The 27,251-nt window shown below is 42.1% G+C and overlaps 1 protein-coding gene across 1 annotated transcript in view; it reads left to right on the top strand.

The window, feature by feature from the left end:
* The window catches only part of SYCP2L (synaptonemal complex protein 2 like), a 344,080-nt gene that overhangs the window by 195,902 nt on the left and 120,927 nt on the right, over positions 1-27,251 (top strand). The window contains exon 27 of the mRNA XM_075828429.1: positions 25,887-26,028. Within this exon, the coding sequence (XP_075684544.1) occupies positions 25,887-26,028 (142 nt within the window). The remainder of the gene's footprint in view (positions 1-25,886; positions 26,029-27,251) is intronic.

The raw sequence follows: 27,251 nt of genomic DNA, 5'->3' as shown, positions 1-27,251 counted from the left end.
TGCTCCTTGGATACATGCTACAGATAGACAAGCATTGTGTCTAGTCATATATGACGGCAGGGGGTCATACTCCCCATCTTCTTCAAAATATATTAGAATCAATATATAGACTCCAAACACATTTGTAATAAGGGCTGGGCACCGTTTATACCATAAACATCCCCCCCATCTCATATAGGCAGCTCCATGAAATAGTCCATACACAAGAGAACACAAACTGAGCATTAGAAGCCAATTAATATATAAAACGTATTTATAATATAATTTTTTATTAAACACATATTACAAACAATGTTAAAATATACAAAGACAAGACTCTAGTAAGAACAGCGGAGCTAATAGTATTTGTAGCTAACTCTGTTAAATGGGTTTTGCAGGTTGTAAAAAATAGTCTATTTAAATAAATATAAATCTACCCTCCTAATGGGAAGTGCTCCCAACTCCAGTGTGTATACTTTGCAAATATATTCAATGTTAGTACGCAAAAGGAGGAAGAGTACGATAAAGTGACAGTGCATATAGAAGTGATGTATATAGCAGCAGCCTTACCCATAGATAGCAGAAAACGATGATTAGCGATGTCCGCTCCTCCGCATGAACCCCGACGCGCGTTTCGCCACGAGTGCTTCCTCAGGGGGATATGTATGTATGTACTCACTCAAGCAGCCCTTATATAGTCCACCAAGGATGAAATCTTCCAATATGATGTGCACTGGCGCATCCTCGCCGGAACGACCGGAAGCGAGGCAATCCCCACTTCCGGCTCCAGGCACGGCAGCACACATCCGGACTCCCGACGCGTAACAGGAGTTCCGGACATGCGCAGTGCGCCCTTGGAGACGGAGGGGGGAAGCGTCGCCAGCAGCCGCCGCAACGAGCATGCGCACCACATCAATTGTAGAAAATGTGAGTGAATGTGATTATGTACATTGGTTTATTACCTCCATATCCTGTGTCAATGTGGACCATTTCGTTAATTTATAGCGATCTAAGCAGCCATATTACCCACAACATCCAAGATATGACCGTGGTGTCTAGAATAAGTTACAGCTTCTCTATCTCCAGGGATATTCATATATGCTCGGACTCGTATATTCCCATATTACATGCGCTATATATGTGGAAAAATGGAATACGTATAAAGCAGAAAAAGTGATAATAAAGACAAAACCGATGATATTATGAAATAAAAGTATGACGGAAGTGAAAAGATTGAATAAATGTGCAGAAAAAACCCCCAAATAAATAGTGAGTAGAAGAATATATAATCAAAGTATACACATGAGTAAATCCGTGTATGACAATTACCAACGTACAAATCAAAAAATTAAGGGGTACTACACGACCCATTATACAGTAAAGACCCATATAGATTATACGGAAAAAGAGACACACTAACATCCATATACAAATTAGTGATAGTTACTTGTATACAAAGAGATACACTAACTCTGACCAAAGCACACTCAGAATAAATATATATCAATTGTTTATACAATTATAATAAAACAATTATACTAAAAAGTGATGAGTGATTAGTGACGTACATATATATATATATAATAATCATGCACATATAGCGTAATATACTTAAAAAGGACATGCCTAAACTACGAGTATATATTAGTTGTTATGTACTTATAATTAACCACTTGTGTCCAAAAATGGTGAATGATTTATAGAACACCTATATGTTCAGTTTCGTGACTGAATACGGAACACTTAACAATGGTAAGACAGAATATCCACATTTATCTAAAACACAATATCATCGTATGTACTATCCAGATGGGAATTCAAGCGATTCACTCCCATTCCAAGTATCGAACAAAGGGCACTTTATGTAACAACCACGGTACCTAATAAAAAACACATACAAGACAACATATAATTACTAAAAGATAAAAACAAATGGAAGGTAGAGTTTACAGAAATGGAACAAAACTAAGATTTTCGTTCAGTCCCTGGGGTGTCATAGATCCCAACATGATAATCCACTTGCATTCCCTTTGAGCCAACACTTTCTTCACATTACCCCCCCTGATGCCACAATAAACTGTCAATGCCTCTAACTGAGAATGATTTGGGGTTAGAGTCATGATGCAATTTGAAGTGTGTAGGTAAAGTTTTTAATTGTGTTGAATCCTCCACTTCGCTAGCCCCCAAAATATCACGCACGTGTTCCCTTGTGCGAATTCTCAGTGCTCTGGAGGTCAGTCCTACATATATTTTAGAGCACCCACATGTGGCATAATATACCACATGTGTCGTGCTACACGAGATATATTCTCTAATGTCAAACTGTCGTGCTCCATCGGCTGAGGAAAAGTTAGTTGCCCGGCAGATGTTCGCACAGGCTCTGCAGTTACCACAAGGATAACACCCTTTTCTAGGTCCCCAGCAATACCCATTTAACAGAGCTAGCTACAAATACTATTAGCTCCGCTGTTCTTACTAGAGTCTTGTCTTTGTATATTTTAACATTGTTTGTAATATGTGTTTAATAAAAAATGTACATTTTATATATTAATTGGCTTCTAATGCTCAGTTTGTGTTCTCTTGTGTATGGGCTCAAAATATATTAGACTGAAACGTGAGACTAGTGTTTCCAGATCATAGATTATATCGATATACATCGGAGAGAAGTAAGAGACACAGACATTGCTTGTATGCTCATAAATACTGCTCTGAGGTTTATTGGCAAAAACAATTACAATAATATCTTTCAAAAGGGGGAATAGGCTTGATTTCAGGCAATCATTTACAATATGGCAGTAACACTATATGTATGTGAATAATGGAGACAAATTAATAATGAATGTGATAACTTCATGTTTGGGCATTCAGCCGGACTGCTACAAGGTTACAGAAGAAACTTTCGAAGATTATATTTTCTAAAATATGGGGGGTGGGGGTCATTTCAGGTGGAATAGAAATTACATCTCTGCATTAACCCTGTATTAACCCTTTCACGACCAATGACGAAAATGAACGTCCTGGTCGGCTGCTAGTTCCCTCACCATGACGTTCATTTTCGTCAGTATTTCAAACTTTCACTCTGTTTAAACACAGTGACAGGCGCGCGCTGACAGCTGTCCTAGACAGCTGTCACATCAGTCTCGCTGGACAGCGGACCATCGCCGCTGCTTTCGGCAATTAACCCCTTAAGTGCGGCGACGGATTGCCGTCGCCGCATTTAAGTGGTTTGAAGCACATCGGCAGCCCCCACGAAGTGATCGTGGGGGCTACCGATGCTTGTCGTGGCAATCGGAGGTCAGACAATGACCTCCGGGTTGCCATGTACGGAAGCCTCGGAGGAACAGCCTCCGGCCGGTCCTCCTCGGCTTCCTGTCAGACTGACCGTTACGTCACAATGACAGAGTACATTACACTACGTGTGTAGTGTAATGTACTCTAGTAGCGATCAAAGCTGCAAGTCTAAATGTCCCCTAGTGGGACAAGTAAAAAAAGTAATAATGTTTTAAAAAAAAAATAGTGATAAGTTATATAAACACAAAATGCTTTTTTTTCTTATAATAAGACTTTTATTATAGAAAAAAACTGAATACGTTAAAGTACACATATTTGGTATCACCGCGTTCGTAACGATCCCAACTATAAAACTGTAATGTTATTTTTCCTGCACGATGAACACCCCAAAAAAAAAAATCAATAAAAAAACGACGACAGAATCGCAATTTTTTTGGTCATCACCGCTCCCTAAATAAAGAATAAAAAGTGACCAAAAAGTCGCATGTACCCAAAAATAGTACCAATAAAATCTTAAATCTGTCCCGCAAAAAAACAAGCCCTTACACAGATATTTTTGACTAAAAAATAAAAAAAATTATGGCCCTCAGAATATGGTGACACAAATTATTTTTTTTAATAAATAAGTGATTTTATTGTGCAAACGCTAAAAAAAAAAGGGAAAAGACATATATACATATGGTATCGCCGTAATTGTACCAACCCGCAGAATAAAGTAAAAATGTCATTTATATCGTACGGTGAACGCCGCAAAAAGAAAACCTAAAAAACGGTGTCGGAATTCCTGTTTTCTGGTCAGGATTGCAAAAAAATGGAATAAAAAGTGATCAAAAAAAATCGCATGTACCCAAAAATGGTACCAATGAAAACTACAGATTGTCCCGCAACACACGGCTCCGGTGGTGAAAAAATAAAGAAGTTCTGTCTCTCAGAATATGGCGATGCAAAATGTGCAGTGTGTTCCAAAAGCGGATAAGATCGGGCGCCATTTATCAGTGCGACACCGGCCACACATCTATGAATTATTATTTATTTACCCCATTATTATGCCCGGATCTACTCCGCACAGATTACACATACCCCCACATTATAAACGGAAATGCTAGTAAAACACCAAACAAAACTACTACCAAGCAAAATCTGCGCTCCAAAAGCAAAATGGCGCTCACTCCCTTCTGAGCCCTGCAGCGTGCCCAAGCAGCAGTTTGCGCCCACCCATATGGCATCGCCACACCCGGGAGAACCCGCTTAACGTTTTATGAGGCATTTGTCTTCTGTGGCAGAAACTGCGCACAACATATTATGCACTAAAATGGCATATCAGTGGAAAATTTCAATTTTCACTTTGAACCATCCGCTGTGCACTAACCCCTTTGCGCACTATGACTTAATTGGCCATCATGGTGCGGCGGTTGATGTATGGAGCCGGCTCACGTGCTGTGCCCACTCCATACGCTGCGGGTGTCAGCTGTGTATTACAGCAGGCCCCCGGGACTAACGGACAGGTACAGCGATCGCTCTGTTACAGAAGCCTGTAAGAATAACAATATACTGCAATACATTAGTATTGCAGTGTATTGTACCAGTGATCCAATGATCACTGGATCAAGTCCCCTAAGGGGATTGATTAATAAAATGTGTAGAAAAATTATAGTTCTTAGTAGTGAGAATTTTTTTTTTAAAGTTAAAAAAAAAACAAAACACCTTTTCCCATTTTTCTTCTAAAGTAATGTAAAAAAAAATGAACAAAATTGGTATCGCTACATCCGTAAAAGTCCGAACTATTACAATATACCATTATTTAATTTGCACAGAGAACACCTTAAAAAAAAAAATTATAATTGAAACCGCCAAAATCGCAGTTTTTTGTTTTTTTTGTCACCTTAGCTCTGAAAAAAAAAAAAAATGTAATACAACTTTTTAATCACTTTTTATGTACTAAAAAATGGTACCAATAAAAACTGCAACTCCTCCCGCAAGAAATAAGCCATCACACCACTCTATTGATGGAAAAATAAAAAAGTTATGGCTCTTGGAAAGCGGGGAGTGAAAATCTAAAATAAGAAAGCAAAAAATGGAACAGTCCTGAAAGGGTTAATTCATTTCTAATGAAAAAACGTATGTCCACATGTGGGGTATTTCTGTACTCGGGAGAAATTGCTTTATAAAAAATGGTTTGGTTTTTTCCTCCTTTATCCCTTGTGAAAATGAGAAAATTCAACATTTTAGTGGAAAAAATTTTGATATAAATTTTCGCGCCCTAATTCTAATAAACTCTGCAAAAGACCCGTGGGATCTAAATGCTCACTATACCCCTAGAAAAATTCCTTGAAGGTTTTTCCAAAATGGGGTCACTTTTGGTGGGTTTCTACTGTTTTGGTCCCTCCAGTGCATTGCAAATGCGACATGGCACCGAAAACCATTCCAGCAAAATCAGAAATCCAAATGGCGCTCCTTCCCTTCTGAGCCCTGCTGTGGGTCCAAACAGCATTTTATTACCACATATGGGGTATTGTCGTAATCGGAAGACATTGCTTTACAAATGTTGGGGTGCATTTTCTTCGTTATTCCTTGTAAATATTAAAAATTTCTATGTTTCAGAAAAAAAGTACATTTTAATTTTTACAGACTAATTCCAATATATTTAGCGAAAAACCTGTGTGGTCAAAATGCTAACTACCCTAGATAAATACCTTAAGGGGTCTAGTTTTCGAAATGGGGTCGTTTATGGAGAGTTTCTATTGTTCTGGCAGCTCAAAGCTTCTCCAAATGTACAGTGGGGCCTAAAACATTTTCAAGCAAACTGAGTACTGAAAGCCTCCGGGTGCTCCCTTCCTTTGGGGCCCTGCCGTGTGTCCAAACAACGTAATAGGGCCACAATGTGGGTATTTTTGAAAACAGGAGAAAGAGGGTGATAGATTTTGGGGTGTGTTTCTTCATTTTTTTGTTCGCTTTACAAAGAAATCGGTCTTCAAACTGATACTTTTATGAAAAAAAGTTACATTTTGTTCACCTGTTATGCTTAATACTTACTATACCCCTAGATAAATACCTTAAGTAGTCTAGTTTTCTAAATGGGGTCATTTGTGGGGGTTTCCATCACTCTGAGACCTATGAGCCTCTGAAAACCTGGCTTGCTGCAGGAAAACAAAATGTACTTCAAAATTTATAAAATTATTATTCAATTTGTAAGTCCTCTAAATTGCTGAAATTTTTCAAAAGTGCTGCCAAAATAGAGTAAAGAGATGGAAATATATATTTAATTAAAAAAATTGTACAGTATGTAAGTACATATGTGACCTATTGCAGTTAAAAATAGGGAAAAATGTTAATTTTTAGAAAATTTCTTACATTTTTCTATTTTTTTATTAATTTCCGCAAATTGTATCAGTCTACTTTTACCACTAAAATAAAGTGCAACATGTGACGAAAAAACAATGTCAGAATTACTTGGATATTCAAAACGTTCACAGAGCTATTCTCTGATGAAGTCAGACATACCAGATTTGACAAATCTGGCTTGGTCATTAAGGTCAGGCCCGGTCATTAAGGGGTTAAATAACATTCTGAATTATCAAACAGAGAATATAAACAAATTGACCATCCATCACAAACCCCCCCCCCCCCCCTTTCTCATATTAAATTACAGAGATTATATATTATGATTATAAGCCTCAAACAATAAAATTAATAGGGCCACAGCTCATAATATAATGCCGTCACCAATCTCCGGTTTGGGTTTTTTCGGGTCCCATCAGTGCATTGACCTGTGCCTGTACATCTTCATCCTCTTCTGTCTTCCACTCTTCACGGACTGTCACCCTTGGGGTAACCCACACAGTTGTGGAGTCAGACTGTACGATCGTGACCACCTCCTAGTCACTTATCTTCCGCTGTAAAACACTAGACTGTTGCTGACTTGTTCACTCAGGTCTTTGGCCTTTGCTTTACTTTGACAATTGCTGATGTCATCAGTATATGTCACTGGGCTGTACACAGCACCTCGTACTGTGAGCCTGGGTTGAGGTCCCTCATAGGCGTATTAGTGCAGTTTTATTATGACTGCCACAAACCCTCCGCACAGAAATTCTCTTCCTCCAGCAAGTTGCTTGTGTGCATGGCTGCTTTGACAGAATTGTGACACTACGTTCAGTTCATGACAAGCACGTTGTTTTGGCTCCGGCTGTGCCTGCTGCATCTCCGTGATGGAGTTCATCATATTAAAGTCTTTGATTTAAATTTGTTGGCACTTTCTGGGGACCCCACCATGATCAATTGTTAGAATAACTTATATAGAGTATGTAGATGTTATCACCAGATTAGCATTTATTTTACGTACATAAAATAACCATGACCTTAAACTAAGTTAAACAAACACCTTTATATAAGAAAAATGTCTCTGTCCTACTGGACAGGGCACCTAGAAAATGCGTTGCTACTGGGTACATTTTATTTTGCACTTGGTGTTACACTTTAGAGGGGGATTTGTACCTTGATCTGAGCTGACCTGTAACAGCTCCTACCCACAAGAATATTCACAGATACAATGTTTTATCTGACAAGTGTCTTCAAACCAATTTTTTTCTTAGCTACTCTGAGATTCAAATTAACACCCTTGTACATGCTCCTAATATCTTAGGAAGCTAAAAACAACTTGTATTACCTGAGAAGGTCTCTTCGTGGGAGGCGGGTATGATAAGGTTGGCACTGCTCTGTAAACCAATCAAATGGCTCTAACAGAATTTACTAGCAACAGCTGTAAAACCTGGGACATACCAATCAGACCTTACCAAATTGATCCTTGCAGTCTTGGAGGCATATGTGCGGCCACATACCATCAATGCAAGTAACGCGGCATCCTGACGTCCGTACTGCGCAGAAGCGCAGCACCCACAATACGCCGCGAGACATCACGAACGGCACCTTACCACGTGTATGCGCACTACACCCATGAATTGGCTGCAGCCATATTGGATATTGGCACTGATAATACATCTATCTAATCAAATCTTAATATTAACACTGCCAGTAGCCATATTGATGTAAGAGTTCATCAGACTACCATACATAAGAATGTATGGTCTACGCATATGAGTACATTTTCATACACACCTACCTTGGGTAGTTGTATGTTCTGCAGTCGCTGGAATTTGTAATCGGGCCAGGGTGCACTTTTCATGGGTACCTTTGCTGTTTTAACTATTTCATGCCATGCGCATATTATGCAGGCTACTACAAACCTAGTGTTGGCATTATTGAATCCTGCAACAAGCCAATTTGCTGATACCTGGCACATACTCTCCTTGCCACGTGTGTCATCTCTTGCGCTCTCAATTGGCTTACCCGATGATCCAACAAAGTTCCTACTACCAATGGGCCCATAATCGTGGGTGATGTCAAAAGCGTACCTAGAGTAACTGCCAGGTTACAAGCCTCAGCGAGCACCTCCAGCTCCACTTCTTGAGATTAACAAGAAGGTTGGAGTGGTCTATGGATGATTTATCTCTTGCGTCATGACTACCGTGTATCCTGTGTTGTACGTACGTTATTTTTCCACGCTCCTATGATCCAGAACACTTGTAAATCCCACCCCCATCTGGTCCTGTAAATACCTGATTAATACCACAAACAAACAAAAATTATTTTACTGAAACCTGGTATAAAACGAACAATTCTCAGGCAATTTTCACCTCCTTCCCTTCTAACACTATAAAAACTTATCTGTAAGTGACGTCTGCATGGTCTCCTGTGAAGATTTGCTGGAGGGGAGTGGTCGCGTATTGAGTGACTACAGCACAGCATACCCAGTGCCATATTTGCTGATCTGGAACCATCTACACAGAAAAACGTAAAATCTGGGTTACTCTCATACACATTTATTCATTTGGGTCTCATACACGTTTTGTAGACCTCCTAGCTCTAAATTCATCAAAACAAAATTGTGTGTTGTCACTGAGACGTACCTGATCAGTCTCATCACTACTTCCCCCCCCCCCCTCTTTTTGGACTCTGCGGAAGTAATGTAGCAGTGTTCAAAACTACATATCCCAACATAGTAAAATTTGGCACTCTATCTGGGGGCAATAGCCTAGAAAAAAAAGTGACTTTCTCCTGACACAACTGCAGTTTATCTTCTAGAAAACTTGCAGACGCATACTATTAACCCCTTCAGGACTGAGCCTGTTTTGGCCTTGAGGACGAAGCCAATTTTTCTCAATTCTGACATGTTACCTTATGTAGTAATAACTTGAATGCTTTTACCTATCCAAGTGATTCTGAGATTGTTTTCTCGTGACAGATTGTACTTTATGTTAGTAAAAAAATTTGGTCGATAAATTTAATATTTGTGTGAAACACCAACATTTTCCGAAAATTTGCAAAAATTTTGCATTTTTCTAAAATGAAATGTATCTGCTTGTAAGGCCTTATTCACACGAACGTGTCCGTTTTGCGCGCGTAAAAAACGCTGCGTTTTGCGTGTGCAAAAGTTCCGTGTGGCATGAGTATTTGGTGTGTGCCTGCGTGTTTTCCGTGCATATGGCAGCGTGATGACACTCTGTTTTTATGTTTACAGACATAAAAGCAGGAGGTTTTTCTTTTCATTCATTTCTTTTACTACTGTAGCGCGAATCACGCGCGGCACCCGGAAGTACTTCCGTGTGCCGTGAGCAATTTTCATGCACCCATTGACTACCATGGGTGCGTGATGCATGAAAAATGGCCAAGTATAGGACATGTCATGAGTTTTACGCAGCGGAAATACGCTGCGTGAAAATCACTGACTGTCTGAACGGCCCCATTCACTAACATAGGTCCGTGCGTATCACGGACGTAATACACGTTCGTGTGAATCATTCCTAAGACAGACCGTAATACCACACAAAATAGTTACTATTTCATATATTCCATGTCGACTTTATATTTGCATCATTTTTTGAACATTCTTTTATTTTTCTAGGACGTTACAAGGCTTAGAACTTTAGCAGCAATTTCTCATATTTTCAAGAAAATTTCAAAAGCCCATTTTTTCAGGGATCAGTTCAGTTCTGAAGCGGCTTTGAGGGCCTTATATATTAGAAAGACCCTATAACTCACCCCATTTTGATAATTGCACCCCTCAAAGTATCCAAAACAATATTCAGAAAGTGTTTTAACCCCATAGGCGTTTCTCAGGAAATAAAGCAATGTAGAGGTGAAATTTACAAATGTCATTTCTTTTTGCCAAAATTCATTTGTAATAGTTTTTTTTTCTGTAACACACAAGGTTTTACACGAGAAATGCAACTCCATATATATTGCCCAGTTTGTGCAGTTTTTAGAAATATCCCACATGTGGCCCTAGTATGCTACTGGACTGAAACACAGGCCTCAGAATCAATGGAGCACCTAGAGGATTTTGGTGCCTCCTTTTATTTGAATATATTTTAGACACCATGTCAGGTTTGAAGAGGTCTTGTGGTGCCAAGACAGTAAAAAAAAAAAAAAAAAGGGACCCCATTTTGGAAACTACACCCCTCAATTAATTTATCTAGGGGTATAGTTAGCATTTTGACCCCACAATTTTTATGCTAAATTTATTTGAATTAGTCTTTGAAGATGAGAATCTACTTTTTTTCTGAAAAAATCTAGAAATGTTTAATTTTCACAAGGCATAAAGGAGAAATAACACCTCAGCAATTATTTGTAAAGCAATTTCTCACGATTACAGCAATACCCCAAATGTGGTAATAAACTGCTGTTCTGAGCCCTGCTGTGGGTCCAAAGAGAAGGATCGTCATTTGGATTTTGGAGCGCTGATTTTGCTGGATTAGTTTTCAGTGCCGGTGTCACATTTGCAATGAACTGGAGGGACCAAAACCATGTAAACCACCCAAAAGTGACCCCATTTTGAAAACTACACCCCTCACTGAATTTATCTAGGGGTATAGTTAGCATTTTGACTCCACGATTTTTATACTAAATGTATTTGAATTAGTCTGTGAAGATGAGAATCGACTTTATTTTCTGAAAAATCATAGAAATGTTGAGTTTTTACAAGGAATAAAGGAGAAAAAACACCCCAGCATTTGTAAAGCAATTTCTCCCGATTACGGAAATACCCCATATGTGGTAATAAACTGCCGTTTGAACCCACAGCGGGGCTTAGAAGTGAAGGAGCGCTATTCGGCTTTTGGAGCCAAGATTTAGCTGGAATAGTTTTTGGGTTGTCATATCGCATTTGCAAAGCCCCTGAGAGACCAAAACAGTGAAAATACCCCAAAAGTGACCCCATTTGGGAAACTACGCCACTTATGGAATCTATCTAGGGGTATAGTTGGCATTTAGACCCCACTGGTCTTTTTCAGAATTTATTACAATAGCTGTGCAAATGAATATCAACATTATTCCCACTAAAATGTTGAATTTTTTAATTTTCACAATGAATAAAGAAGGAAAAAAGCACCCCAACATTTGTAAAGCAATTTCTCCCGAGTATGGCAATGCCCCACATGTGGTCACAAATGCTTTTTTATTAGACATTAATTAACCCTTCCTGGACTGATCCATTTTTTGCTTTTTTATTTTCGTTTTTCACTCCCCGCATTCCAAGAGCCATAACGTTTTTATTTTTCAGTCAATAAAGTGGTGTGAGGCAAAAAAGGAAAGGAGAGACCCAGCAGGCTGACAAGCATAAGACTTTCACAAGAAAAAACTAATTTGCGGTTAAGCAAAAAAAAGAGAGGGGGGAGTGCCTTTATTCCCAGCCGGCTATGAAGATATGCAATGTACTAAAATATAACTTTTATTAGATATAATTAAACAAACGGGTAGCTAAACCATAACAGAACAAATGTTAAAAATTAGCCAAAGATCACTGACAGAAGTGAATTTTGCATCTCTCGGATGCAATCAGTCAACACAGTGGGGTATGTCTGTATTTGTGTATCTCACAGCGTCTGCAGAACACCGTGGTACACAGATCAGTGGCGTCAGTAGCTAACGGTCAGTGAAGCATTGTATTAAAAATTATGAAGAAGCCCCCCGACATGTTTCGCTACATGCGTAGCGTCCTCGGGTACAAATAGGGCAACTAACGGCGTGTTACTAGTCCGCCATTCTTAAGCCCTCGGACCGCCATGTGCAGTGGGCATCGATCCACTGGGACCCAATTGAATGAGGCCGCACAGCCTGGCCGTCATCAGTGAGACGGACAGGTACGTGGGCCAATCACAGTTGTCAAAAGGCTGCTCCAATCCAAATAAGGAAGCACGCGCCTGCGTGCGAAGTGCTGAAATACAGCAAAGAAACGAAGTGCGAGAGGGCAGGGACTGCGCATGTCACTGCACTTAGTGAATCGGAGGAAGAGAACGACAAGGTAAGTGAAAAATATCGGCTGAGAGCCTGAGGGGACGTCCAAATATTATGAGAACCAATAATTATAGACAAATAAGAAGACAGTGCAAGTGTGGTATCACATTGCATCCCTGCTAACATACAAAGGAACTAGAATATATAAAAAAAAGCTCTTACCGACCAATATCCCTGCTGCCCTCTGAAACTAAAATTTTAGCAAAGGTCCTAGCTAACAGGCTGACAAGAGTAGTGACTACAGTAGTGGGCCCGGATCAGTCGGGATTCTTGCCGTCAAGATCCACTGTGGTTAATTTACGGTGATTGTTCCTGAACTTGCAAACAGATGCTGGAGACGCACGGTGTAGGGCAGTGCTGTCTTTAGACGCCGCTAAGGCGTTTGATAGTGTGGAGTGGGGGTACTTATGGGCTGTTTTGGAGCGGTTTGGTTTTGGGAGGAATTTTTGTACATGGGTAAAATTGCTGTTTAAGGAACCGGTAGCTACAATCAGAGCCAATGGAATGATGTCGGACTCTTTTGGGCTGGGGAGGGGGACACAACAGGGCTTCCCACTTTCCCCGTTACTGTTCGTTCTGGTGATCGAGCCCCTGGCAAATATAGTGAGGCAACATCCGGGTATAGAAGGGTTTTGCTGTGGGGACTTGGAGGAGCGCATAGCACTATATGCGGACGATATTTTGTTGTTCTTGGGGAGGTAGACCGGTCACTGCCGGTAATAATGACTGTATTGGAAAGGTTTGGTAGATTTTCAGGGCTGCAAATTAATTGGAATAAGTCGGCACTGTTGCCACTTACGCCACTGGATACGCCATTGGAGGTGGGGGAATCAATGTACCTTGCGTCACAGAGTTTAAATACCTGGGGATTAAGGTCTCAACGAGGGTGCAGGATTTTGTCGCTCTGAATGTGAAGCCATTATTGGACAAACTAAAAGATAGGACCATAATATGTCTTGGGCTGCCGCTTTCAGCGTTAGGTCGAGCAAACCTGATTAAAATGATTCTGATGCCTCAGGTTCTTTATGTTGTGCATAATGCCCCAGTGTGGTAGCCTAAGTACCTAGTGATGCCCTTCGGACTGTGTAACGCTCCCGCAGTATTTCAGGAGTTCGTCAATGATATCTTCCGAGATCTCTATATGTGTGTTGTAGTTTATCTCGATGATATTTTAATTTTCTCCCCAGATCTGATGACCCATCGGAATGCATGTTCGTCAAGTTCTTCTGCGACTAAAAGACTTCTATGCCAAGTTGGAGAAGTGCGCCTTTGAAAAGAGGTCTTTGCCCTTCCTGGGCTACGTCATCTCGGATCAAGGTCTTAAGATGGACCCTGAGAAACGAAAGTCTGTCCTGGAATGGCCACGCCCTCAAGGCCTAAGGGCCATACAATGGTTCCTGGGATTCGCCAATTTCTACCGGCAGTTTATTCCGAACTTTTCTTCTCTGACGGCTCCCATCTCTACCCTTACCAAGAAGGGTGTGGACTCCAGAGCCAAAGTCCGCATTCATTAGCCTCAAGAAAGATTTCACTTCAGCTTCAATCCTCCATCACCCTGACGTATATCGGCAGTTCTCACTGGAGGTGGACGCTTCCTCTGTTGGTGCTGGTGCACTTATATTCCAGAGGAGCTCCAAAGGAAAGGCAGTAGTATGTGGCTACTACTCTAGATTGTTTTCTTCTGCTAAGTGCAATTACTCCATTGGAGATCGGGAGCTACTGGCTATCAAATTGGCTCTGGAGGAGTGGAGACATCTTCTAGAGGGCGCTGCTCACCCCATCTTGATCTACACCGACCACAAGAACCTCACCTACCTTCAGTCCGCTCAAAGACTAAATCCTTGTCAAGCTAGGTGGTCGCTGTTCTTCACCCGTTTCCAGTTTCTGCTCCACTACCGTCCCGCTGACAAGAATGTGAGGGCCGATGCCCTGTCCAGATCGTTTGAGACGGCAGACACGGTGGAGTCCCTTCAGACTATCATAGACCCATCCTGCGTTGTCACCGCTAATCCTCTGCAGCTTAGAGACATCCCTCCGGGGAGAACTTTTGTTCGGTTGGCAGACAGGAAAATAATTTTTCACAAGTAAATGATAAACAGAGGAATTATATGGATTGCGGTAATCAAGAATACCCCCACAGGAAGGGGGGATGAAAAATTCTGAAGTATTGCCCCTCTTATTCAAAGGAAGGCAGCATAGGTGAAGCCCTCGTTGAGACCCAAGGGGCTCAAGGAGCTCAACCTGTGGATCCACCGAGCTTCCTCTTGAAGGAGTTTCCTGTCAAGATTGCCAGCTCTGGGGCCCAGTTTTAATTGGGTAATCCCCCAGATTTGGAGATTTTTTTTGTATTCCCATTATGTATGGATCTGAGATGTCTAGAAAGTGGAGTGTCTTCACCATTGTTGATTTTGCTCATATGTTTTGAGATCCGTCTTTTCAATTTCTGTATAGTTTTGCCTATATACAGTTTGGGACAGGGGCATCGTATTGCATAAACAACTCCACTGCTTTGGCAGTTGATGAATTGTTTGATGGTGAAAGATTTACCATCCACAGGGTTAATGAAGGACTTGGTGGTTGGCATAAGATGACAAAATGAACATCTACCACATGGATGGGAGCCCTTCACAGGAGGGGGAAGCCAAGTACTCTTTGGAATAGATGGTTTAGAGTAGTGGCTGTGCACGAGAAACTCACTAAGATTTTTACCCCTACGGTAAGTAATACTAGGTATACTGGAAACTATGTTCCTAAGGTCCGGGTCGGCTTGAAGGATAGACCAATGTTTTTGGAGTATTTTAAAAACCTGAGGAGAACACACGGCAAAGTTTCCTATACATCTAATTAGAGATGTTGGTATAGCCTTTTCCTTCATTCTCCCATGTAGTAGCTCTTCTCTGGTGGTAGCTCTGGCCCTGGCGTAAGCTCTATGTAGAGACTTTTTGGGGTATCCACGTGCACGAAATTTAAGGTACAGTTTGTCAAATTCGGCTTGGAAAGTTTTCTCCTCGGAGCAGCGTCGCTCTAAGATACTGCCCTATGGGAATGCCCTTTTTCAGGGCTGGAGGGTGGAAACTTTCCCAATGGAGTAAATTGTTAGTGGCAGTAATCTTGCGGTAAATATCGGTATGCTCTCGCACTTCGTTTCTTTGCTGTATTTCAGCACTTAGCACGCGCGCGTGCTTCCTTATTTGGATTGGTGCAGCCTTTTGACAACTGTGATTTGCCCACGTACCTGTCCGTCTCGCCGATGACGGCCAAGCTGTGCGGCCTCATTCAATTGGGTCCCAGCGGATCGACGCCCACTGTCATGGCGGTCCGAGGGCTTAAGAAGGGCGGACTAGTAACACGCCGTTAGTTGCCCCATTTGTACCTCTGAGGACGCTACGTATGTAGCGAAAGATGTCGGGGGGGGGGGGGTTCATAATTTTTAATACAATGCTTCACTGACCGTTCGCTACTGACGCCACTGATCTGTGCACCACGGTGTTCTGCAGACGCTGTGAGATACACAAATAATGACATACCCCACTGTGTTGACTGATTGCATCCGAGAGAAATTCACTTCGGTCAGTGAGCATTGGCTTATTTTTAACATTTGTTCTGTTATGGTTTAGCTACCTGTTTATTTGTTTAATTATATCTAATAAAAGTTATATTTTAGTACATTGCATATTTTCATAGCCGGCTGAGAATAAAGGCACTCCCCTCTCTTTTTTTGCTTAACTGTAAATTATTTATTGAAAGTGGTGTGAGGACTCCTTTCTTGCGGGACCTACTGTAGTTTTTATTGGTACCATTTTTTGTTACGTTCAACTTTTTGAGCACTTTTAATTAACATTTTTTTAAGAGCTGAGGTGACCAAAAAACAGCAATTTTGGCGATTTACATTCTTTATTATTTACAGCGTTCACCGTGTGAGTTAAATATTGGTATATTATAATAGTTTTTGGACTTTTACGGACACAGCGATACCAATTTTGTGTATTTTTTTTTATTCTTTACATTGCTTTAGTGAAAAAATTGGGAAAAGGGTTTTCTTTTCGACTTTAAATATTTTTTTATTTTTTTTTACGAATAGCTTTTACTTTTTTTTTTTTTTACACATTTTATTAGTCCCCCTAGGGGACTTGAACCAGCGATCATTAGATCACTGGTACAATACACTGCAATACTAATGTCTTGCAGTATATTGTAATTTTTACAAGCTCCTGTAACTGCGTTCGCTGTTCCTGTCCATTAGTCCTGGGTGTCAGCTGTAATACAGAGCTGACACCCGCAAAGTATGGCACGAGCTCAGCGCGTGAGCCTGCTCCATACATCCCCCCCCACACACCACGACATGCTATTAAGTCGCGGTGCACGAAGGGGTTAATGCGCAACGGGGTGGGGTGGTGTGGAGTGAAAATTAAAATTTTCCACTGATATGCCATTTGAGTGCACAATATGTTATGCCCAGTTTGTGTCACTGAAGACAAATACCTCATAAAATATTAATCTGGTTCTCCCGGGTATGGCGATGCCAGATCTGTGGGCGTAAACTGCTGTTTGGGCACACTGCAGGGCTCAGAAGGGAGGGGGTGGCATTTGGGTTTTGGAGCACAGATCTTGCTTGGTAGTAGCTCTGTTTGGCTGGTATTTCAGTTTATAATGTGGGGGCATATGTAAGCTGGGCAGAGTACATCAGGGGTATAATAAGAGGGTATAATAATGGGGTAAATAAATAATCCGCAGATATTTATCAGTGCGACATTGGGCACATGATGCCCGATCTTATCCGCTTATGGAACACTGCACATTTTGCATCGTCATATTCTGAGAGCCAGAACTTCTTTATTTTTTCCTCACCGGAGCTGTCTGAGGGCTTAATAGTTTTCATTGGTAGCATTTTAGGGTACATGCGATTTTTTTTTTTTTTTTTTTTTTTAAATCTACCACCCTTTATTCCATTTTTTTGGCAAGCAAGGTGACCAAAAACCAGCAATTGTGACAATGGTTTTTATTCTCGTTTTTTTTATGGCATTCACCCGGCGCTATGAATGACAATTTTACTTTATGCTGCAGGTCGATACGATTACGGCGATACCAAATGTATATAGTTTTTCTTACGTTTTGCAGCGTTTGTGCGATAAAATCACTTTTTTATAAATATTTTTTTGGTGTCACCATATTCTTAGAGCCATCATTTTATTTTTCAGTCAAAACAGCTGTGTAAGGGCTTGATTTTTTGCGGGACGGGTTGTAGTTTTTATTGGTACTATTGTGGCGTGCATGCAACTTTTTGATCACTTTTTTTTATTGTATATTTTGGGAGGGGTGGTGACCAAAAAATAGCGATTCTGGCGTAGTTTTTTTACTTATTTTTTTTACGGTGTTCATTGTGTGGGAATAACATTTTAGTTTTATAGTTTGGGTCCTTACGAACGCGGTGATACCAAGTATGTGTACTTTTAACGTTCATTTTTTTCCTATAATAAAAGACTTATTGTAGGGGAAAAAAGCATTTTTTTGTTGATGTAACTTATAACTTTTATTTTCATACTTTTTTATAAAACATTTTTATCTTTTTTTTTTACTTGTCCCACTAGGGGATACTTAGACTTGCAGCTCTGATCGCTGCTGGAATACATTACAACTGTCATTGTGACGTGACAGTCACTAAGACAGGAAGCCTATGAAGACCAGCCGGAGGCTGGTCCTCATAGGCTTCTGTACATTGCAGCCCGGAAGCCATTGTCTGGCGACCGGTTTCCATGGGTACGATCGCCAGCCCCCGTGATTTCACGTTGGGGCTGCTGATCACCGCTAAACTCCTTGTATGCGGTGATCGCAATTGACCGCCGCATCGAAGGGGTTAACTGCCGAAATCAGCGGCGATGGGCTGCTGATCAGCAACAGGGAATGCAGGGCAGACACCCCGCGCAGCTAACCACCGCTGCGGTGTAGCGCTGCGCGGTGGTTAACTGTCAAATTACAGACGTAACTGCACGTCGAGGTGCTGGAAGTTACTGCTTATCTTGACGTGCAGTTACGTCAAGGTGCGGGAAGGGGTTAAAACACATTTTAAAAATGCCATTTAGGCAGTCTTATTCTGACTTACAGGCCAGAAGTAGGTCATAAACATACTGCAATAAGTGGATTTCAGCCTTTCAATACTACAACATACTATACCCTTGCCTGCATATATAAAATAAAAAATAAAAATGTATTTATCCAGCACAACAGAGAATAATTAACTGCTAAGTTTATTACAGTAAACCAATAAACTGTGTGTGGAAGTAGGGAACAGTGGGGGTACATAATTTTTCAAGACCCCGTGTCTCACAATCTGTATTTTAATTCCTTTGAATTTACTTCAAAACATTACAACGTCAAATCCTATCATAACACATGAATATGCAGCATAACGCCACACATTCCAGCAGTCCATATTTCGTAGCTTTTATGCAGACAGACCAAGCTTGCTGCAACATTCCACTCTCTGCGAACTCATGGACAACAGCACATGTGTAAAGATAAGACGCATTGTTTTTGTTTTTTTTTACAGAGGACAGGATTGAGGGCGGTCACAGAACCTCCCTTTTTTTTCCTCCTCCAGACCCTGCTTTGCTGGAAAAACAAAAAACAAACTCACTCCTGAATGACTTTTAGAACTCTAATTATTTAACCCCATACACAAGACACACCAAAAATGTTACACAGTACCACTGTCAAGAATGGGAGCATGCAATATAGATCTGTGGCCACTGGTCTCATCAATCCATGCAATCCCTGCTCAATGTATAAGCTTGTACCAGTCTGGTTTTGTTACTTTTCTTCGACACACGTTACGTCACACATATCACTCCCCCGATCATAATCTACATTACTCAACATCATTAATTCCTTACATGCAGCATACCGGATTCGTTTACTCTTTCTCCATTCACAAACACCCATTTATTAACATCCACACAGCCTGCATTTTTTTTAACCATTTTTTTACAGTTTGTTATAATCCTTTTTCATTCACGTTCTTCCAACGTTCCACAAGATCCACCTTCCATCACTTAACATTCTTTACAATCACAGCCTCAGTTCCTTTTGCTCTTTCTACTATAATGATGGCCAAGACCCGTGCAGCAAGGCTGTCCCGCATTTTTGTCTCACTTTTTTCCTGACCCCATGGTTGGAGAGAGGAGGGTAAGCTCCAGAATATTCCCTTGCTCCAGGCACCAGCCTCGTCTGCTGACAGACCTCTCAGACAGTGGCGTAACTACCGCCGTAGCAGCAGTAGCGGCTGCTACGGGGCCCGCGGCATGAGGGGGCCCGTGTCGCCCGCCGGCACGGGCCCCCACCATGGCCGGAGGCTCCGCTAGCAGCCGCTATGGCTGCTACAGCGGGACGCCACTGAACACTACGGCAGAGCAGGGAGGTATCTCCCCGCTCTGCCATTAACTGGTTCCCGACCGCTGGCTGTATTTTTACGGCCAGCGGTCAGGGTCCTTAAAACCCGAGCCATAGACTTTCTACGGCTCGGGTTTTAACTTGCTGCCCGCGCGATCGGGCAGCTGAATGTCGGGTCTCCGGCTGTCAGTGACTGCCGGGGACCCTGAGGAGAGGATAGAAGCAGCTTTCGCTGCTTCTGTCTTCTCTGATCACTTGTACACAGCGCTGAAGGCGCGCTGTGTACAGGAATAGAGACAGCAGCAGCGGCGCTGTCTCTATTCCTCCCGGTGATCATGTGACTTGTCACATGATCGCCGGGTGCCGTTAGTGGCAGGCTGCTGCTGGGTCTTACTAGACCCAGCACAGCCCTATTAGTGACAATCGTCACTATGAGAGGGCTGATTTCCCCTGTAACTGGGGCTGCTGTGCAGCTCCAGTTACAGTGGAAAAACATGGTGTAAAAGAAAGAAAAAATATATATAAAGTTCCCCAAAGGTCTTCTTTGACCTTTGGGGGACAGACCATAGTAATAAAAAAATAATAAAGTAAAGTGTAAAAAAAATGTAAATAATAAATACACATAAAATACCCACCCCAAAAAAAAAAATGTCCCCCCCCCCCCGCCAATCATTGTTGTAACGCTAGCGCTGACCCAATTACCCTAATATAGACATGTAATATATAAAAATTTACAGTAGACAATGCCGATCACAAATAAAAGGTCTATTTTAGGGTAAAACTATGTTATTACCAAAAAAAAAATAGCTGAAATGTAAAAAAGCTTATTTTTTTACTATTATTTTCAAACTTTATGAATAAAAATTCTAAAATAGCAAAAAAGGTGTGTATAAAAACGATAAAAAATGAAACCTGCATTGTCTACGAAAAAAACGTCGCAAAAATCACGTCCTTAGCCCAACAAATAAAAAAGTTATAGCCATTTAACTAACACATGCTAAAAATGGCTAAACGGTGTCTGGTCCTGAAGGCGCAAAATAGAGCAAAAGACATGTATCCCCTCTCCACAGGACATGTATCCCCTCTCCACAGGACATGTATCCCCTCCCCACAGGACATGTATCCCCTCTCCACAGGACATGTATCCCCTCTCCACAGGATCTCCACAGGATAGGGGATACATGTGTGATCGCTGGCAGCGATAGGGAGAACAGGGGACTGAAAGTCCCCTGAAGTTCTCCATCACAAACCTCGGACTTCCGGGGTCTGTGTCGGCAGCTCCGTAGAAATTAATGGAGCGCCGGTCGTGCTTGTGGGCATGCGTGACCAGCGCTCCTTTCATTTTTATTGAGCTGCGCAGACGCCGGAAGTCAGAGGTTTGTCATGGAGAACTTCAGGGGACTTTCAGTCCCCCGTTCTCCCTATCGCTGCCAGCGATCACTCATGTATCCCCTATCCTGTGGATATCCTGTGGAGAGGGGATACATGTATTTTGTAGGACACACAGTAGGTCGCATTTTTTTTGGAGGGGGGACGCTGTATGGCGTTCCCTACAGGGGGGGGAACGCTGTATGGCGTTCCCTACAGGGGGGGGTGGCTGTATGGCGTTCCCTACAGGGGGGGCTGTATGGCGTTCTCTACAGAGGGGGCTGTATGGCGTTCTCTACAGGGGGGCTGTAAGGCGTTCTCTACAGGGGGGCTGTGTGGCGTTCTCTACAGGGGGGCTGTATGGCGTTCTCTACAGGGGGCTGTATGGCGTTATCTACAGGGGGGCTGTATGGCGTTATCTACAGGGGGGCTGTATGGCGTTATCTACAGGGGGCTGTATGGCGTTCTCTACAGGGGGATGTATGGCGCTATCTACAGAGGGGGGCTGTATGGCGTTATCTACAGGGGGGGCTGTAAAAAAGGCACTATCTACAAGGGGGGGGTTGTGTGACACCCAGGGGAGGGGGGGCCCCAGTCAAAAGTTTGCTATGGGGCCCAGTCTTTCCTAGTTACGCCCCTGCTCTCAGACCAGCCCATCTTACTAGTTTCGGACTAGGCTGTCTTACCAATACGATATCAAAGTCGTTCCTCCAGACGTTATAGCAGTGGGGTATCCTTTCCTCTGATCCCTCACTGTTTTGAACTTCAAGAACAGACCATTTGCTGCCAATCAACAAATTACAAGAGCAAATTCTTCAACACAATCGACATTCGTGAACCTACATTGACTCAAGCAGGAGTTTGTCACATTCATTTCAAATGTCTACAAACCCCTCATCTTCCAGTTATGCAAAGCACTTGCTACCGGGGTATAGCTTTGCTTCATACAGCCTGTGATGTATTTTTGTGATGATTCTTTAGGGGCCCTGGGAGCGAGCCAATACTAATTCTCCTGTCACTGTAATTTGTATAGGTAGTTATACTACTACAACACAGGTGGCACTTGGGGTATGTGTCGGGTCGTTCATTGAACACAGGTTGTTATTTTACAACGGTATTCGATCCGGACGGTTTGATGTTATACTACTACAGACTTATTGGTTATGCTACAACAAAGTATATTGCGTTATCAAATGCACTCAAGAAGTCAGTCTGTACTGATTCCTACCTTATGACAGTCAGACAATACAACCAACTGTTTTTAAGGACCCTTACACAGAATATTACAAGCTGGCAGTGTGCTAGAAGCGTATCAATGGTTACTCAAAACAATATTCAACGTTTTCCCTATCCTCTGAGTTCTCCATTATCAGGGCTTAACCGTAGAAGTCCTTCTGGTACTACAGGATATTACCTAAGAATATCCAACCTTTGTCACCTACGGGCAGTCTGTACCTTGCCTGACACTCGGCTATCTCAGAGCAAACGGGCAACAGGATAACCTTTGATCCTTAACAACTTAACAGGACAGCCAAATAACAAATGACACACTAAGGCTATGTTCACACGGGGTCTTTTGCCGAGTTTTTTGACGCGGAAACCGCGTCGCAAAACTCGGCAGAAACGGCCCGAGAACGCCTCCCATTGATTTCAATGGGAGGCGTCGGCGTCTTTTTCCCGCGAGCAGTAAAACTGCCTCGCGGGAAAAAGAAGCGACATGCCCTATCTTCGGGCGCTTCCGCCTCTGACCTCCCATTGACTTCAATGGGAGGCAGGAGAAAGCGTGTTTTATGCCCGCGGCGCTCAATGGCCGCGGGCGAAAAACGGCGCGATAATTGCTATTCACACGGAGTGTTTTGGGGGAGGAATATCTGCCTCAAAATTCCGTTTGGAGCTTTGAGGCAGATATTCCTCCCCCAAAATACTCCGTGTGAACATAGCCTTAAACAGATCAGCACAAGTTTTTTCCCCCACTGTCCAGGCTGCAATCCTTCACATGTAAATTACAACTCCCAAACCATCCGCTATGTCTCTGCTTTCCAAAGGGGGGGGGGGGGGGAGTCATCACTCCTCAACTTATTCTTGTTAACTGTTTCATTGCCACCAAAAATTCTCTAATCTTTCATATCAGCAATTCAAGATTTACACATCTTCACCCACAACTCAAGATAACGTACGCACCTGAAATCATTCATCACACAAAGTTTTAACATACCTTTTGGATCCATTCTTTCATACCATTTCTGGATAAATTTCACGGCGTCGAGGAGATGTGATGTCATGACAGCTAATTCCAAGGCTCAAGCAATACGTGTGTGAAAGATTGTGTAAGAATAAGCTCCTTATCTACTGCAGTTTTTTTGTTTCACAAATTCAATGTCCAACCTCTGTGCCATCATACTATCAATCTCCCAGGTTTCAGAACCAAAAACTGATTATATTGATACATTTTTGAGAGAAGTAAGAGAAACAGACATTGTTTGTATGCTCAAAAATACTCATATCATAATATCATCTTTCAAAAGGGGAATAGGCTTGATTTCAGCCAAACGTTTACAATATGACAATAACTGACTCAGCCAATAGCATACAATGAGAATATTTCATATTGAGCCAATCACAGACACACAATACATTTCAAATGTAATATTATAATTCTTCAATAGACTCTTACGTTACTGAACACCTTCAAATTCTCTTGGCAAGAATACAATAGCTTGTTGGCCTCTAAAATGGAGGAGGTGTGGAGGAGTTATTTGCAAGTATGTATGTGAATAATGGAGACAAATTAATAAGGAATGTGATAACGTCATGTCTGGGTGTTCAGTCAGACTGCTACAAGGATACAGAAAAAAACATTTAAAGATCATATATTTCTGAAATGGGGGGGAAGGAAGTCATTTCAGGTGGAATAAAAATTACATCTCTGCATAATCTGGCATCCTGTTTGATAATTCATAATGTAATTTAATACAGAGAATATAAGCAAATTTTTCCATCCATCACAACAAATAAAGATAATTGGGAGGTCTGTTATGGAAGCTTAAGGCATTTTAAAGACTTACTCCAGCAAAAAAACAAAAGTTCAGCTGCTCGTCAGTTGTGGAGCTTTAAAAGCCCCCGAATTTTCATTTATTTGAATGCCATTACCGAGATTTCCTGGTGTCCCCTTTTAGGCCACAGATGATGCCTGTGCTACCCATAACAGAGGCAAAGCAATGCTGCTCCTTGACGAATCACTGCCAGTTTTACTTTTTCCCCAGCCTAGGAGGGGCTTAGTATTGTGCACCGGCCAACTGATATATAAGGAGAGGTAATAAACATGCGACTAACTCCATAAGGCCTAATTCAGACGAGCGTGTTTGGTCCGTGATATACGGTCCGTGTGTCGGCCGCATTTCCCGGACCGAACACACTGCAGGGAGCCGGTCTCCGTGGAACTACTGTCCCATACTGAAAACATGATTACAGTACGGGACAGTTGTCCCGCAGCGAGGCAGTGACACCTAGCGTCATAGATAACTATGATGCTAGGAGCCCGGCTACCTGCAGTGTGTTCGGTCCGGGAAATGCGGCCGACACACAGACCGTATTTAACGGACTGAACACGCTCGTCTGAATTAGGCGTTAGGGTGAGAACACGTTAGATGGCAGCCGCACGCGGCTGAATGCACACACCCATGTGGTGGCAAATGGCTGCACGATAAACTGCAAAATAGTGTGGTCATTTGCCACCACATGTGTTCACTAGCCTATGGCTGTCGCTCCGAGTGTACTGGCCTGAAAAAAAGTGTCATGGAGACAGCAGATACCTAATGCAGTTGCTTAATGCTGCAATATTTTCTGTGTAGTAGCAGAAAATAGCAAGAAACACAAGGGGGAGGGGGGTTTAACAACACTTCAACGCCAGTTTTCTGACTTAGAAAGTCGGAAAATTTGCCAGTCCTAATAGGTTCCCCCCAAAGACTTTACAGTGTAGAAGTTGGCATATATAAACCGCATGTGTTGGCTGATTTTTAATTTTTGACTGGAATGTTAAACACAATATACTTGGTTGAGTATGTCATCTCATCATGTAATTGCGTGCATTACATCCATTCTAAAGCCCGAATGGCCATATTATGGCTTTGTGTGGGAGCTGTGTATTTAGATCTTAAAAAAAAAAAAAAAAAAGAAAACTGGTTCTGGACCCTATAAAAGGAATGCAAAAAAATAAAATCTTTGATAAAATTAATCCTGCATTTCCCTGACGATCCACTGTCTGAATACGACCTATGGCTGCGTTCACACAGAAAAAATGAGGCTCCATGTAGGGACCAAATATATCGAGCTAAAAACTGAATTTGATCCCTTTTAGGGGATGCAAGAAGACCTTTCCCAAATGAGGAGTTAGAGCAATTGGACACTTGTACAACATGACGGGATGCAGTTTTGTGTTGCAAGGAGTCTTATTAAAATGTATTGCATTGAACTCCCCACTTTTTTTTTTAACTTTTTTTTTTTTTTGTGTGAAGGGCAAATCTTTGAAATTTACAGGAATTAAAAGGGAGACTAGAAAAGAAAAAGGTGTGGCAGAAAGTCTTTCGTTCTCAGAGTTAAAACTACCAGGTGTCTCGGCCCTGCTAACTCCCAGGCAGTCTCTTCCACAAGCTTCAGGTTGGTATGTGTTTTCATTGACCGGATATTCATCATTTGTTCTAGAATCGAATGTTTCAAAAAATAACCTTTTTCCTATGTGCAAGGCGTTGGGAGTTGTGTACAGGATACAATTAGCCATTTAGTTTTAGTTTGTTGACATGTGGTAGATTTGTAGCAGCGACTCTGGCTGATCAGCTACCAATGAAACATGGCTATACTAGGCAAGAAAATAGAATTTACTTAGGCCTCATGCACACGACCGTAAAAACTCCCGTTATTACGGGTCGTAATTACGACCCCTAATAACGGGCTCATAGACTTCTATTGGCGACGGGTGCCTTCCCGTTTTCTCACGGGAAGGTGCCCGTGCCGTTGAAAAAGATAGAACATGTCCTATTTCAGGCCGTAATAACGGCACGGACAGTCCATAGAAGTCTATGGAGCTCTCGTAATGACGGGTGGCTACATGTGTGCACCCGTCATTACGGCAGCGTTGCTAAGCGACGTCAGTAAATAGTCCCTGTCCAGGGAGCTGAAAGAGTTAACTGATCGGCAGTAACTCTTTCAGCACCCTGGACAGTGACTACCGATCAGAATAAACCTGTAAAAAATAAAAATAAAAGACGTTCATACTTACCGACAACTTCCTGCTTCCTCCAGTCCGGTCTCCCGCCCGTTGCCTTGGAGACGTGTCCCTCTCGACATCCGGCCCGACGTCCTGGATGACGTTTCAGGCCATGTGACCACTGCAGCCAATCACAGGTCAATCACAGGCTGCAGCGGTCACATGGACTGCCGCGTCATCCAGGGATGTCGGGCTGGATGTGAAGAGAGGGACGCGTCACCAAGACAACGGCCGGGTAAGTATGAATTTCTTTAACTTTTATTACAGAAAAGGCTGTCCCTTCTCTCTATCCTGCACTGATAGAGAGAAGGGGCTGCCGATTAGTGCAGTGCTATTTTGCCGCCAAAAACGTGCTCGTAAATACGGGTGGAATACGGGTGACACCGGACCCATATTTACGGGCACGGGTTCGTAAATACTGGTGCAAAACGGGTGGAATACGTGTGACACCGGACCCGTATTTACGCCAGTATTTACGGGTGGGAAAAAATACGGTCGTGTGCATGAGGCCTTAAAGTGATAAAAGTCAACGTTTCAAAAATGAATACATCTTTCTGAAAGTTAAATACAACTTAACCTTAACTAGCAACAGGAAACCTTTTAATTGAACCTTCAC

Source organism: Rhinoderma darwinii, chromosome 5 (genome assembly GCF_050947455.1).
Source record: "Rhinoderma darwinii isolate aRhiDar2 chromosome 5, aRhiDar2.hap1, whole genome shotgun sequence".
Classification (NCBI taxonomy): domain Eukaryota; kingdom Metazoa; phylum Chordata; class Amphibia; order Anura; family Rhinodermatidae; genus Rhinoderma; species Rhinoderma darwinii.
Note: the sequence above shows the minus strand (reverse complement) of the source record. Positions and strands in the feature narration are given on the sequence as shown.